The following is a 16,108-nucleotide window of genomic DNA, read 5'->3' on the forward strand; positions in this document are numbered from 1 at the left end:
TGTGATGAATAGCCAAAAATCATGGCTCCCCATTTCCTCCACCGCTGAAAAGAAAACACATCAGCAAACACTGCAAACGAAATCAAATACCCCAGAGCAGATGGTGTACCACGGAAAAGCCAGGGAAATGCGGAAACATGGGTGGATGCTACCCCTTCATTGAGTTTTGACTTAGCATTTTTTTTTTGCGAACTGAAGCCTTTGGCGGAGTTTTAGCAACGTGCTCAATTAAGCGCCCACACCCACGTACTCCCACGCACACCAGCTCACACCCACTCTCTCCCACTCACACCGACACAACAACACCAACACATGTATGGAGTAGTGGCACATTATGGCGGAAAAGTTTTTTGGCATGGCACGTGGCTGGCCGCTAATATTTATGGCAATTAGTTTTAATAGTTTGGCTTGTACATTTCCATGTAAAGTTGTAAACCCACTCATCTGCCATCCCGTTTGCCTGTCTGTGTGTGTAGTTTTAACAACTGTTGTTTACAATTTGTTTATAATATCGCTTTAATTGACCGATTGAAGTACTAAACACCCAGACCCATGAATTGTTTTGCATATTTTTGGGAGCCTTCAGCGAGTTCTTGTGAAATCTAAATTTCATTTCAACAAGTAAATCATGAAAGGCAACTACATTTGTGTTAAAAATACTAGATTTATAAGCCGCTACAGCCGAAAATTATGCAAAATAAATTTGTTTTATGCCAAGCACCTGCAAAGCCGCCGAGATTGAAAAAAGCACTGCAATTACAAAATGAAGATCGCTGCAGTCTGGCACAGCTTTGCCAATTTTCGATTCAACACAAAAACATTCGACCCGAAGAGGAGTCTATTGGAATTCTATCGAGCGGGGAGCAGCAATCCCATGAAGCTGCCCCAATGACCAAGCAACCTCGCAAAAGAGCGGCTCCACAACCCCCAACAAAACCTTCACCGAAACCCAGAAAACCTCGGGGAGCAAAACTCCTTAACGATGACCACTGTGTCTTCATTGAGCGGCTTTTTGCAGAAACAACTGAAGCGTCGCCGGTAAATACAGTGGTTGCGGGTAAGCTCAGAGTGGGTCAAAAATAACATCCCATTTTTGCCTCCGATCCGCTGCCTTGCCTAAAAGTATTTTGGATTCTTCAATTTCGGTTGTGCTGAGTTTGTGGAAGTGTTCGTCTAAATGGAAATCGGCCTTTCAAACGATCTTGCACTACCATGGAAACCAAAACCATTATAATTGCTTTAGATTTATATTTTCAAAGACAAAAATATATAATTTCTTTGTGTAGATTATTATTTTGATAGATATTTGCAGCGTCGATCATATCTCGAACGATCTTTTCCACGCTTCTGCTCTGCTTTCGTTTCGTGTAACTCGAGCTTAAGACCGTCAACAAATAATGTACATATGCATACACATATATCCCCAACGATTCTCCGATTGGGGTTCTCTCACCGCACGTTCGCTCTCTCAGTTCCTCCAGTTTCTCTCTCGCTTTGTTGTGCGGCTTTTGACTTTCCAGTGGGTTTTAATTCCAGCCCCCTTCGGCAAACCAGTTGGTTGTTAGTAACGCTTTGAACTCGCTTCCGCGCAGATCGTTCCATGTTGAAAGTAAAAAACCCCTTGAAAAGTGCAAAGCCAAACACACAAATAAAGTTGAAAAGGGCAAAAACAAATGCGGGTGCTGAAAAATGAGAAAAGTGACTGTTGCCGAGGAAAAGTGCCCAACAAGTGACGAAATTAACATTCTACAGGTGTTTATCTCGAGCTATTTTATCCACTTTTCATCTGGTGGGGGAGTACCTTCTCCTTTGTTGGCGGAGTGATGAGGCCATTCCAGTTCTTCTTTTGTTTTGCCTTCAATTTGCCTTAATTGCCCATGGACAACAAATTAAACAATTTATTTTTGAAAGAGAGAAGGCTACCGACGCCAACGCTCACTTTTAAAGCCCCCATCCCTTTTCCCTTTTCCCATAACCAAAACCAAAACCAGTTTTTTTTTTTGGTTCTCTTGTGTACAGTTTTCTCTGTTTACCTTTTGGGGGATTTTCTCGAACCTTTACCATTTCATTTTCATTTGTACACACACCTTTTTTGTGCTTTTCTTTCCGTCTACATTTTCCATATAGATTTTCATAATTTTGCTGCTTTCCAGTTTTCAGTCTCTCTGAGTTGTTTCTCTCTTTCCCCATCTTATGGCGCTCTTTCGGCTTCCAGTGCCGCCTTGTGTTTATTTACTTTTGTTTAATTATTGTTTCTTACACATGTCGCGTTTTTGTGAATGAGCCATCGCAGTCGTCGATTAATGGCACATAAATCATTTGGAGCCGCAGTTGGCAGGCTGTTTTTTAATTCAGAATATCTAAGCGAAGAGCTCATCGCACTTGTTTTTTGCTCAAAACTACTCTAGAAGAATTGAATTTGAAATTATAATTCTAATATTATAACGAACAATTATTACAATTTATTTAAAGTATTCAAACTTTAGTTCTGTAGCCATTATTCTGCTGGGGTCTCAATACTCAATACCCACAGCCTTTCTATTTATCCATCTCTATTTCTATCTCGATTGTCTGTCTACTCTACTCTATTTAAATACTCTAAACTGCATAACTACTGAACTGCCAACCGAAACCCCAGACGACGTGGTCAGTTTGGACTACACCGACTCGCTGGAGTACCACAATTGCAGCAGCGACGACTGCTACGATTGCTACGCCTCCAACGACACCCTCACTCAGCACGAGAACCAGGAGCTGCAGCAGCGACGGAGGCAGAGCCATCAGAATCACCATCACAATCATAATCAGAATCAGAATCTGGTTCAGAATCAGAATCACCCAGTCCATCAAGACCATCGCCATTTCGTGTGCGATCGCAGGTCGTTGTGCAGCAGCTGCTCAAGCAATGATTCCCTATTCACAGATCCCGTGGACGAACTGCTCAAGTCCAAGCACTGCTTAGGCGCAGCCAAGACCGGAGTGCACCAGCACCAGCAGCCCAAGCGGGATCGACCACTGAGCGAAATAAGCGTGACCTCGGCGGACACGTTGTCGCCGAGCACCGCGAAGGCGGTCCTTGAGCTGCAGAAGCGCTGCCGGGCGGACAAGTTGGCCTGCCTGAGCCTCACCCCAGTCAGCTTCCTCAGCATAGCCAATGGTGCTCCGGAGGTGGGGCAGGCGGACCCGGCTACACTGCTCGACAGCGATCTCCTGGTAGCACCCAACAGCCCGCCGGAGAGCTCTCCGGACGAGGAGCTCATGGCCTTGCAGCTCGGCAAGAAGTTGGCCCAAGTCCTGGGCAGTGGAACCGGCTCCACGCCTCTGACCCCCGGAAATATGGAGGGACCGGACAGGACAGGATCCGCTCCCCGCGTTGATTCCCCTTTGGGAAACGGGGAGCTCTTCAACGTCTCCAAGGCGAAGAAGGTGGAGCTGCAGAACCTCTCATCGCGTTTCGCCGCCGCCGTCTCCCAAACACCTCCGTCTTCAACCCCGAATGAATCAGGTGAGAATATGTTCCATCGATCTAGCAAAGGCGTTATTCATTGGCAAATTATTTGCCATACATAAATTAAGATTAAACAATTGCTTTTTTGATCTTTAGAATGTTAACTAACAAATTCCGTACTGTTCTCAACACTTTAAATCTCGAGAAATTTAAGGAGAAGCATGCTCCTCTTAGCCCAACAAAGATGCCAATCTATCAGTTTTGGCCGTGTTTGCGTGTTCCACTTGTAGCCATATGTGTGCTTCATAGAGTGGTCCTCCAGTCCAAAAAAAAGAGACACGTCTGAAAGCTTGTCCCTTTTTTGGGTGAGGACTGTTGCTGATTTCGGCCTGCGCCAATTTCAAATGTAAACACGGGTCAAAAAGAAGTGCTTGTCAAACTGTAGGGTTGAGTGTTGGTTCCTCCGCGCGAAATTGAAGGGCCTTCCTTCTCACAGGTGGTCGAACCCAACTCCAAACAAAAATTAACACGTTTAAAATACAATTACCCTACTGAGTCATTTTCTAGATACTATGTGTATATGGTATACTTTCTCTAATTATCTTAGAGAAAACCAAAAAATCTACTGTGGGAAAGAAAGGGTTCTGCCCGTGGACCTTAAAGCAAAGTTTTTTAATTAACTCATGTAGCAACAGCAGACCCATTCCGCCCCTTCGCAACCGCACTCTTTGTTTTAAAAACTGATCCGATCAGCGGCGCTTTTAAACACAGAAAACGCGAGAAAAAAAAGCGAACAAAAACAAGCAGGGACCCGAAAGTAATTATTGGCACATTTATGCAAGGACTCGTTCTCCCCCGCCCCACGTGATATTTTAAGTATATAATTGCCCCCAGAACTCCCGGTTTTCCCGGCACACCCACCGCCCCCGAAGTTCACCTAATTGCGTTGGCCCAACTCGCTCAGCTCGATAAACAAAAAATAAACAAAAGCGAGCATGGTTCGCTGCTTTTTTCCGGCCCTCTGGCTGGGAGTATATCGCGTAAACCCCAAAAAAATACTACCCAATACAAAAAACATTTGTAAAACTTAAAAATTGCAAACACGTCTTCATTGTTTACAAAATGTTGGCCGGAAACTGGTGCTCCAGGCTCGGCTCCGGCTTCCTTTTCCCCACTCCCCACTCCGTTGATTCCCCATTGTGGCTCCGCAGGGGAGCAACCAGAAATACAAAAAGAGCGAAAGTTTAAATTTTAATTAAATCATGTTATATAGAATGATGCACGCGGGACTTATCCGCCAAATCGAAGAGCAGGGAAAGGGGAAGGGGGATGCAGGGGATGCGGCCCAAACCACTTGGGTACTGAGCCAATGATGATGGGCCGTGATAAGAGCTCCACAGGGTCTACTCAATCGGAGGGGAGGGACCATAAACATTTGCTGGCAGGAATCAGAAGCCAGGCGAAAATTTAACGCACTAGGAAAATTATATGTTTACTTTTTCCAGGGGCAGGCTCACTTTTTATGGGCCTGTCGAACTCGAATTGCGATTAAACGAGTGTAAATCATTTAAATATTGGCAGGATCTTTAAGTTTCAAGAGGAGCAAAAAATAGATTCTTGCTTTTAAAATGTCATACATTTTATTGAAACCATTGCAATCCAAAATATTCCCTCACCAGCAGCAGAAATGATAAATGATTGTCAAATGTTTGCTGAAAATTCGAGAATTTAACCAGTAATTATGGGAAGTGACTTATGCTTCAGCAGGAATACATTTATCTCCAATTTTTCACTTATTTAAGCAGCGAAAGAGCTCACAGAGAACCTGGGAGCGGGAATTTCTATACAAATTTATCCAGCTAATGCCATTGCCTCGTCATTCATTCATTCCTCCGTTCGCAGGACCTGCAGGACCTTCGGGAGCAGGAGCTTCAGGAACGCCGTCGCTGGAAACGCAATCAACTGTTATAATTTCGTTTAAATCATCTCAAACACCTGTGCAGTCTCAAACGAATTCGGTTGAAAATGTGGAGGATGACACGGCGCCGCTGCCACTCCCCCCGCCGCCCCCCGGCTTCGGCACGCCCACCACGCCCCTTCTGTCGAGCAACGTGCTGAAGAAGGTCGCCAGCTTCACGGTCGAGAAATCGTCGGCGGGCAATAATAGCTCCAATCCGCCGACTTTGGGCCCCGGCGACGAGACAACCCTCTTGGCCACTCCGAGCTCCTCCGCCCTCCCGCTGGCCACCCTGCCGCCCGAACTTTCAGGGGGCGTGGCTGGGGGCGCCGGCTCGCGACGCGGCTCATCTTATGTACCGGAAAAGTTAAGCTTCGCTGCATACGAAAAGTTCGAAGGTGAGTTTGCCCAAGTACTCGTGCTTAAATACTCTCAAGTGGAGCGGGGGAAATCAGCTGCTTCGGGGAAATATTTATAGTTTTCCAATAAAAACTAAAAAGATTAGAACCCAGAAATCAAGAAATCAATTATCAATAAGTAGGAAGCAGGATCGCAAAAATTTCCACATTTTGAGTGAAACATTTTCTTTGATTCTTTCGAAATGACAGAAAAGTTGACCCCGTCTTTGGTTTGGATTTTGCCATGCCACTGCCACAGTTGGCATTTCTTTCATTTGCAACGAAGGAAATCTTTTAGGGTATTAACCCAATGTTCTCGCTTTTTGAGCTGCGCTTTATGCTTCAATCTGCGACTCCAGTGAAGCGATGCCAAAGGCAGAAATATCGGAAAAGAAAAGTGCCGGGAAAGGGGATTTGGGCGGGGAAAATATGAAGGTAACCTCTGCGATTCCTGCGCACTTACTGTTTGCCTTTTGTGTCGTTTCTCGGGAAACATTTAATTTTATTTCCCTTTCCGTTCCGTTTTCTTCCCTTTCATTTTTTCTGCTGGGCGCTCCACGTTTGATTGCGTTTGTTGTTTGCTTAAAGTTAACAATTAATTTGCCAGCTTCAGCCCCAGTAGAGCTTTCCTCGCCCGCTCGCAGGTTTCCCTCGGAAAATCAGTCAAGAAGAGCAAGCCAAATCAAGTTGAATGATTGCATAATTGGGGAATTTTGTATGTAAATAGAGGAGAGGGCAAAACTTGCCAGGTTAACATTTTCGCCAGTGTTTGAAGTGCACACGCATATATTCCGGCATCCTGTTCTAGTTTCACCTGCTCCGAAACCCCAAAAATGAGAGAAATTCTTTTGCAGAGGATTGGGATTGCCACCCAGAGGCTTGGAATGTTTTAGTTCCTTCGGAATTCCATATTTTCTGAGCAGTGTAAATCAAGCTTGAAACTCGGCCTCTACAAATATATGGAAATCTTAGTTTGCTTATTATCGATGCAAATTATTTTTCTGCATTTCATAACTATAATTTTCTAAGAGCTCGTGATATTGCTAGTATTCCGCATATTCCGTTTGGGAATTTCGGGTATTCGAGCGTAGGCTTTTCCGAAAATCCTTCACTCACCCAAAAGTGGAGGAGTGGAAAGGCGAAAAACTTTCTCCCAAACGCATCGTGCGCATTTTGGAGGCGCAGTTTTTGACACATGCCACGCCCATTGGGGGGCGGCGGGCTTCTGGGGGAGCGGCAAAAAGCGCTAATTGGTAAGCTCATCGTTGTCAGCCTTCCCGCTTTTCAGCACCCAGGATCCTGATCCTCCGGCATCATCATCATCGCCCGTTGTCGTCTGCTGCAAATTAATGCAAACAAACATTTTAACGCCTCGCTGGGCAAACAAGCGAGAAGGAGGAGAAGCTGCCACGTGGGGGGACGGGTTTTTGGGCTTTGGGGGAAGGAGGACGGGGATTGGGAGGGGGCTTAGCTGGACACGCAATTTGCTGCACTGAGAAAAGCGCAGCACTCAAGTTCGATATCGAAGGAATGGTACAGAATGAGTTTAATAGTTTGCAATATAAATTAAATGTATGGTTCAAGGATCATTCATTCATCAATCAAACATTATTTTCTATTAAATGTATTATAAAAGTATTATAAAAGCACGAACTCCCTGACTTTTAAGCCAACTCACAATAGTAGATGCAATTTTTCGCCGTGTAGCTCTCGCTCCTCGCGTTTTGGTCGTCGGCGTCATTGTCTCTGAAGTGGCCATCAATTCTTCGTGGCTTTCCAGCAAGATGGGAGGCAACTGGGAAAACCCGGGCTGGGCGGGGACAGCGGCAGAAGCTGTTTGTCGCGACTTTTCATCAGGCAACGTCCGGCAGCGCTTTCGGACCAGAAATCTGATTTATATGCCCGACAACATCACGTTCGCCAGCTTCGCTCGGATGAAGTGATTCTGGACGGGATGTGGATGGGGATGAGGCAGCCATTTAGACGGGGAAGCCAACTTCAAGGAGATCTGCCTGCCGCCAAGTGTAGACGACAATGTTTTCGGCCAGAGCTTAATGAAAAAATATCTCGGGGAAGGAAAGTAGCTGATATAAAGCGCACTTCCCCTGCTTTTAATACCCAGTAATCCTCGGTTTATTGCAGTCGAAATTGCAGCAAAATGAGGAGATTTCGAAAACTGGCAAAGCATCTTGTTTGGGTGTTTGAACAATGTTTTAAACGCCTTCAGAAAACCAGAAACCACGAAAGCCTAACGAAAATGTATATTAACTTATTCGCTTTTAAAAAGTGATTAATGAGTTAAGTAAACAAAAATATGTCTGGTTACTTTGCCCGTTCAGTGCATTTGGATGCACTGGATGGTCCTCCGGTTCTTTGCTCCATTCTGCGATCTGCCTCGCGGTTTCCTGGCGTCCGTTTCATCATCGTCCGTTTTGTTTGTCGGAATGGAGAGACGAGCGGCACTCAGCCGCTGATGAATGCAACGCATGCATGCGTGAGGCGCCGAAAACCGCTGCCACCCGCCGCACCACCCACTTCTAAGCCGCCCTCAACCACCCACTAAATAGCACTGAAAAAAATTGGTCACAGATACTGTTTCCTTTTCTTAATTGCTTATACTATATATCCTCGATTTAAGCAGCAGCTTTACCATCTAAAATTTTAACAAAAACCTATTAGTTTGCACAAATTCAGGGCTTGCATATTTAAAAGTATTTTTTTCTGTGCATGGCGGTTGCATTTGCTGGCAAGCAGTTATGCAAATTTGCTGTGCGTCGTCGGTGGCGCAGTTTTCATCAAAACCCGTTTGCCACAGCGCCGCGATGGCGCCAGCAATAAAGGCCAAGCGCAACAACAATGCAAAACAACGACATTTGGGGCAGGCACAGAAAACAGAAAACAGCAAAAACGGACGCTACAAAGCTACCGCCTGCTGATGAGGCCAGCGATGGCCAGCTAAGCGGGTCTTCCTTCCGCTCCGCCCGCGAAAAACTTGGCCTTCGTCTATCCATCGTATCGAAGTAGCCCTCCTTTGCGTGCGGTGGGTGCTAATGATCTTGTGAGCCTAATTGAGATGAATGGGCAAACCGGAAACGGAAAACGGATAACACAGGCAAGGGCTATAGATCCTTGGAGCATTTCGAAAAAGTCCGATTCAATACAGTTTTCAGAGGGAAGGAATATAAAAACATAGTCATCTACTATCGTTTTTATTTCAATTTTATACTTATCAATTAATTCCTTTATTTGAAATCAAAGTTTGCAAAACGAATTCGCAGTGCTGTTAATTCTATTGATTTGCGTCAATCAATCTCTAAAGGCGCCCTATCAAACCGATTTAATCAATCACTCAAATCAATTTTACAGACAGTATCACTCAGCTATCTAAAGTTCTAAAACAGAATAACACTTCGTTTGCAGTAAGGGTTATCGAAAGATAAAGCCAATGCGAAACCAAAACAAACTTCTAATAATTCGGAAAGAGGAGTAATGGCTTGAATCACTTTAATTTACGTTGAAAACTGACCCCGATTTTCCGCGTTTTTAGATTGTTGAATTGAATGAGTAAATTTAGAGAAATGATTCAATGGACGAGAGAAATACCCGTGACTGATAAAGCAGGCGACCTTCTCAGGGCCAAGGAAATTTTACTCTGTTTGTCTAGTTTGCTCGCTCGACAACTGCAGCCTTATCAGTACACAGTAAAAAAAAAGGATTTAATATATCTAACACCGAATTCATTTTTTAATGAGTGAATCAGTGATGAAGTGTAGTAGAAGTACCTAATGTTCCTGTTTATTTAGCCTTCGAAATAAGAAGTCTTTAGAAAGGGATGATCATCAGCATTAATATTTAATTTCAATAATAGCTCGTAGCTTTTCTCTGAGTGTGCTAACCAGTCGTCGTCGAGAGTGCGACTGTTGTCATGTTTCAGGCGTTGATATTGTTGATACTGTTGATAAGTTTCGACACATTTCAGTTTTTTGCGCTAATCGAAAAACACACCAGTGGTTTGGCGTAGGCAGTTGAAGTTTGCTATTGATCGGAGAAAGTTCAGCTGGGTCTGTCGATCTAGAAGCCGCCCGCTAAACTTCTTATATACATGGCCAATGTGCTGAGCAACGTCTGGTGCTCCCTGCTGGCCAAGCAGACATTCCAAACATTCGGACTCGAATCGGACGGGGAACCGCAACCGTTGGCTTTGCGATGGAATTCCCTGGAGGATGTTCGGAGTACCCCGCCACAAAGTCTCCAGCTAATGTCATTGACGGCCCGGAGTGCTCAGAAAACTCGATTTTCCAGGGGAAAATCAGAGGGGGCGCCACCCGAGGAGCCACCTGATGTCGCTAGAATTAGCCTACGCATCCATCGGATACGCGTTGACCTGCTCGAGACCTCTGACCCAGAACATCTGCTCCTTCTACTCCTGCGAATCGTTTCCCACTCACACGCTGACAGCCAGCGTAAGTTTGCCTTTGATTTCGCCTTTTTTGGAGTCCACAAAAAGTTTGTTTGGGTTTTTAGTTGCCTGGGAGAGTCCCTCTGTTACGGGCAAAACAATATTATATTATTCAACTAAACTAGTCCGTTTGAGATGAGGTGATAAACTATTTTTGGTCATTCTCAACTTCACACCCAACAGATTGGCACTTAAATAAGACATTGAGTCCTTTTAATAACTATCACTTTGTTTATCTTATCGATGCATTAGTCATGGGACTTTATACCATAAAGTCAGAGAGACTCGTAATTAAACGAACTTACCTTCCAAAAGCAAATCATATATACCGATTCATTCATAGGAACTTTTTCATTAAACATATGTTATTTGTTTATTGTATTAAATTATTCACGAGGTAAGATCACTTTCCTCAACTTTAGCCGTAGAGTATCTGTTTTGTGGCCCAATTGATTGGGATTATTTCACGTCCAACTTGTGGTCTGACTTTTCCCCAGAAAATTATTTATTCCACATTTTTTAGGGTCCTCCGCTCGGGAGTTCCTTCGCCCCAAGCGTCTCCCGCCCATAAATCTCATCATTTAGTGGCTGCCAGTTTTCCTTATTCCTTTTTTTTGGGCTTGGGAAAAGAAGCCAGAGCGAGTGAATAAGCGACCAGCTGCGATCAAAGTTATTTCATTCAGTTACCGGAGTTCTCCCTTCTGTTTTCCAGGTCAGATGCTGGTGAAATGGCTAATCTCGACGATGCAGAGCAACCCGAGGAGCGCCTCCAACGACCTCAGCCAGGAGCTGTTCAACTCCCTGGCGCTGCAGTTCTGCAACAATCTCAGATACGTCGGCGTCCTCAAGCAGATCTCCAATGAGCACTCGGATGGCGGATTTAGCGTGAGTTCAATGCCCTTTTGCTCCCCGGAAATTGGTCATCTCTTTTGGGAGGGGTAATGGGAGGAGGGGTCTCCATCCAAAGGGTGCTAACCCGGCGGATGTTGCCACGGCTCTTCCGGAAATGATGACAGCGCGTTGGTCTTGGACCGGGAAATCCGATGAAAGGGCGGGGGTGAGGGGTCGTCAGATCGGGGCCAGTTAAACTAACTTTCAAGTCATTAGCGTGCCAGGAAAAACTATTGATAATGACTGTCGTCAGTGCACGGGGAAAAAAAGTGTAACAGTGTATGTAATCAAAGTTCCGATTGATTCTTTTTGATTTGTTTAAAATAGAAGTTAGGTTTGCTTGTTCGTTAATTTACACAGCCTTAGTGGGCTCAGTTTTTTCCTTGTCCTGCCAGTGCATTTTAACCCCAGGCCTTTAGGGCGCAAGGACCTTTCGCCTATGACCTCTCCCTTCAACGTTACTCATACGCAGCGTTGTCCGACGCCTGCTCGTCGAAGTTGCTGCGAAAACTTATGCAAAAGCGAACCGCAAAGTTGTGCCCGGAAATTAGCAATTCCATTGCAAAAAGAAGATGAACTGAAATAGAACAGAGGACAAACCGAGGGAGGCACAACTATGCACTCTCGTTCAACCGAGCTGCAGCGGTTGTCCATCTAACCCCGCCACGCCCCCCTCTCGCCGCCCCTTTCGCCTGCAAGTGTCAGAAGTTGTTAAAACTTTACAGTCGGCAGCCGTCAACTATCAAAAGCCAAGTTCTCCTTGCCGCACTAACAGTTTTACGCTTTCGCCGCTGACTTTCTTGTTTTGCTGCATGCAGAATTATGAAACCAGAACTGGACACTACAAAAAATGCGTTTAAACTAGGTAAAAGAATGGGTTATTCCCTCTTTGAAAGCATTGCAAAAATGTGGTGCTTGGCAATGGTGTAAAATAAAATATAATTAACATTTGCCAGTGCAGTGGGAAAACCTCTGGAAGACCTTTAATGCCATCCCTCTGAACCCCTCTGAACCTCCGTTCTTTGTCCAACTCTTGGGCAACCATCTGGCGATGGTCATCTTCAACTGCCGGGCCTAATGGACTCCCTAATAGTTGGCCATATCAGCGGGTGCAGCTTAGCCATTTAGCATTTAGCATTTAGCACTGCTCTTGACCAGAAAGCTAAATAAACAAGCGGTTTGGGGAGCAGGCGGAAGGCTTTAATTGCCCGGCCGAAAAGGCCGAAGAAGCTGGCCGTTTCCATTTCGAGGGCTGTAAACCGAGACCCAGTTAAGTGTTATTGGACAGGCGACAGCAGGACAACAAAAACAACAACAAAAACAAAAAACAAGAACGGCAACCGAGAAACAACAAGCAAAGACCACCGCAAATAATGAAGCACTGGATATAGCCCTCAAATTAGTTTAGGCCAAAAGTTTTAGCCACAGCAGCTTAACCCCAAATCCCTGGGAGGCCCGAACACGAGCGTATATCGCCGAAAGGGGCGGGGCAATCGGGGGAATCGGAGAGGGCGGCAGACGACACCGTTAAGTGATTTTCTATGTGATGATACTTGAGCTCAAGATTATGATATCAGGAATTTCTTCGGCTGGCTGCCAGGCAACGTATACGAATATATATATAAATGTATATGTCTGTCGTCTGGCGACGTCTCCGATTTCCCCGAATTTCGTTCGAACTTTTTGGGCAGTGGGCCAGCCACTGGGGGAAAAAGGAAAAGGAGGGAGGGGGAACACAGTGTCAAAGGTTCGTTGTTCGACTTTGGGTTGAGCTGCTGTTTTATTCGCACAGCACTTGATCGGCGCTGGTATATATATGATAACTGCCGGAATATATGCTAATCCAAGGCCCCTTGGGGACTATATAAAGGCAGTGCTTAGGTTTAGAATCAGTTCGCTTAAAGCTTTCGAATTCGGTTGCTAAAATGTTTCGCTCGGGGAAATATTTCTTGTGCGTCTTAGTCGCCCTCAGCCTGAATGGCATCTCCGAATCCCAGGATTCGCGTTGCATTCTGACCGATGCCCCGAATCAGTGCGGGGCATTCTGTCTCTCCGCACTGTCTCCACTGTACAACAAGATTGGCACTGTGCTGGAGATCCTTAACACCACATCACCAACAGAAGACTCAGATCATAACGCAGAGAAGTTCAAGATCGGGACGAAATACTTTCGCATACAAACCGTTCCGAGAAATGCGTCGAGTGCTCAGTTCTCCTGCAACAAAAGGGGCGAAAATTTAGCCACCTTCAAAAATCAAATGGAATTAAACGGCATCACGCCGAAACTCGGAAAAGATAATTATTACTGGCTGGGCTCTCCTTATTACTATTTGTTGAATGAGCTTACTTCAAAAACATTGCTAAATTGGTCCCCGGGAAAACTCACCATCGTTAAAGCCGGCGATGAGTGTGTTGCAGTTTCTAATGGTCTTTTGGACCTTCACGACTGTAACAACCTTTATCCTTCAATTTGCCAGAAAGAAGAATCAAAAGGATTGCATTACTCGTAAAAAAAAAATGAAAAAATTATTTACATTTTGTGTATAAAAAAAATAAATGCTGGGTAGAGAAGTTTCTGCATTTCAGAGATTACTGTGCGCCTGTGTTATTTTTTGTCCAAGTCCCTTTGTTTCTTTGAGTTGCTGTTCCTGGGACTCATTGAAAGTTTGTGCGTTTTTATTACTCGCGGTCGAAAGTTTCTCCCTTCCCTCTCGAATAGAAGATAATTATTCGTTGGGTTCCCTCGAAATAAAAGGAAACTTTGGTGGGGAAAAAAGCTGGAGAACTGGATTTGAATGTGCAATCGAACTAAGAGTTCGTGCGTATTGTTTTCCTTGGCTGCAAGTGGATGTGCGCGTGCTCGATTGTTGCTCAGCCATATATTATATATCATATATACACGAGGAGAGGTATCAAGTGGGCGATGGGACTAGACCGAATGGACTTCGATGTTTTGTTAATTAAGTGAGAATTGGGAAACAACCAAGCCGGTTAACTGGCTGAAGTTGTGCTATAATCACTTATTAAGTGCTTGAAATGATATTTTTTTGGCATGCAAGCTTACGAGTATATATGTTTTATGGGGGATGTATATCCCAATCTTGGAAAGAGTTTTCACAAACGATAAACAGCATTTTTACACTTTCCCATTTTCCTATCTCACCTTTGTGTGGTTTCTTTTTGGTTTAGGTTTTCGTTCCCCACTTTGTTGGTCTTGCTTTTTTCGGCTTGGGTTTTGGAGAAAGGTGGGTTTTACTCCAGTGTTTTTGTGGGCTTCTTGGGTGCCTTCGGTCCGAAATGAGCAAACAACATGCAAATCGCTGGCAAACACTTGGGCACAAATGGTGTAAAGTGTGATAAACTTGGCTCCGCCACACGCCATATGGATATATACGAGTACTTGCAGGATATATACTCGCACAGGCCATTTTTACAGGCTGTTGCACTTGATTTGCATCTGCCAAGTTCCCAGTTCTTTGACTGATTAGCGTGTGTGGGTGTGTATCTGTGTGTTAACAGTAAAATCAAGTGCAATTTTAATTGCATTTGCATCGTTGCGATATTGTTAAACGTTCTGTTGTGCTTAATATTCTTCTTGTATCTTTATCTTTAATATAAAAATTGAATTCTTTTCGCATATTCGAGCGTTTTGCTCCTTTTTCCTTCAGTCTCAGCAAACAGGAGATACAATTCCCACAGTGGGACCGAAAAGTCAACGGTGGCGTGCGTCATCAAAATCAAAGGAGTTCCGCTTGCACGGAAAATACAAGAGCATTGCACTCGAGGAAGAAAAGCGAACTTGGGTCAACTTAGGTGCTCCGAAGCTTTCTCGCTTGTCGCCCACCGGGGACCACTTGCCGTCTCTTTCTTTACGGCTCCAGCTGTCCTTTTCCTTTGTTTTCGTCCCAATCGACTGGCAATTAGAAATTATTGCCTGTTCAGAAAGTAATAACAGAAATCCCTTTAGCTAGAGCTGCTCAGAGTGGTAAATGCTTAAGTTCTGTTTTCAATCTGCTCAGTAGTTAAATATTCCGCAGTAATTCCTTGAAAATTGAAGAGCATTATGATCTGCTTTTGTACCCCCAGCCGTATGAAATGTACCAATGGACGCACACGGAGCAGCCGACGACCTCGTTGCCGTTGACCCCCGGGAAACTGGACAAGGTGGCCGCCTGGCCCTTTTCCAGCACTCCCTCCGGAATCCGAGCCCTGGAGTCGGCCTCCCTGGCCTCCGTGACCTCCGCGGGAGCAGGAGTGGTCGGAGCATCGCTGGCAAACAATGGGGTGGCTCCCGCGACCGCTGACCACCAGAGAACCCTGCAGCAGATCCTCAAGAAGCGCCTCCTCAACTGCGCCACTTTGGCGGAGGTCCACGCGGTGGTGAACGAGCTGCTCAGCAGCGTGGACGAACCTCCTCGGCGTCCCTCGAAGAGGTGTGTCAACCTCACGGATCTGCTGAACGCCAGCGAGGCGACGGTCTACGAGTACAACAGATCCTCGGGGATCGAGGGAAGTTCCACGAAGGGAGTGGCAGATGCAGGCACTCAAACGGAAACGGAAGTCGCGGAGTGCGAGGGCAGCTGCAAGTGCAGACTGAAGGAGGAGAGTGGGGAAGGCGCAGCTGCCCCTCCGCCTCCCGCCCCTGCGCTCCTCGCCCCGCCCCCTCCGCCACCGCCTCCGCCGCCGCCGCCAGCCTTCGCTGCTCCGCCACCTCCGCCCGCACCGCCCGCCAACTACGGAGCTCCCCCGCCCCCTCCGCCGCCGCCGCCCGGCAGTGGGGCTGCCCCGCCCCCGCCTCCGCCCGCTCCGGTGGAGGGAGCCGCCGGAATACCCCCTCCGCCGCCGCCCATGAGCGCCTCCCCCTCGAAGACGCCGCTCTCGCCCGCCCCGCTTCCGGATCCCGCCGAAGGCAATTGGTTCCATCGCACAAACAGTGAGTATCCCTTGCCATTTAA

General features: G+C 45.9%; 1 protein-coding gene across 1 annotated transcript in view; it reads left to right on the forward strand.

Annotated features, from left to right (window-relative positions):
- LOC108091495 (protein cappuccino) overlaps window positions 1–16,108 on the forward strand; it is a 29,850-nt gene that overhangs the window by 11,943 nt on the left and 1,799 nt on the right. The window contains 4 exon segments of the mRNA XM_017190723.2: window positions 2,639–3,505; window positions 5,351–5,803; window positions 10,975–11,147; window positions 15,240–16,086. Coding sequence (XP_017046212.2) covers window positions 2,639–3,505; window positions 5,351–5,803; window positions 10,975–11,147; window positions 15,240–16,086 — 2,340 coding nt within the window.

This window comes from Drosophila ficusphila, unplaced genomic scaffold (assembly GCF_018152265.1).
Source record: "Drosophila ficusphila isolate 14025-0441.05 unplaced genomic scaffold, ASM1815226v1 contig_412, whole genome shotgun sequence".
In the NCBI taxonomy this organism is placed as follows: domain Eukaryota; kingdom Metazoa; phylum Arthropoda; class Insecta; order Diptera; family Drosophilidae; genus Drosophila; species Drosophila ficusphila.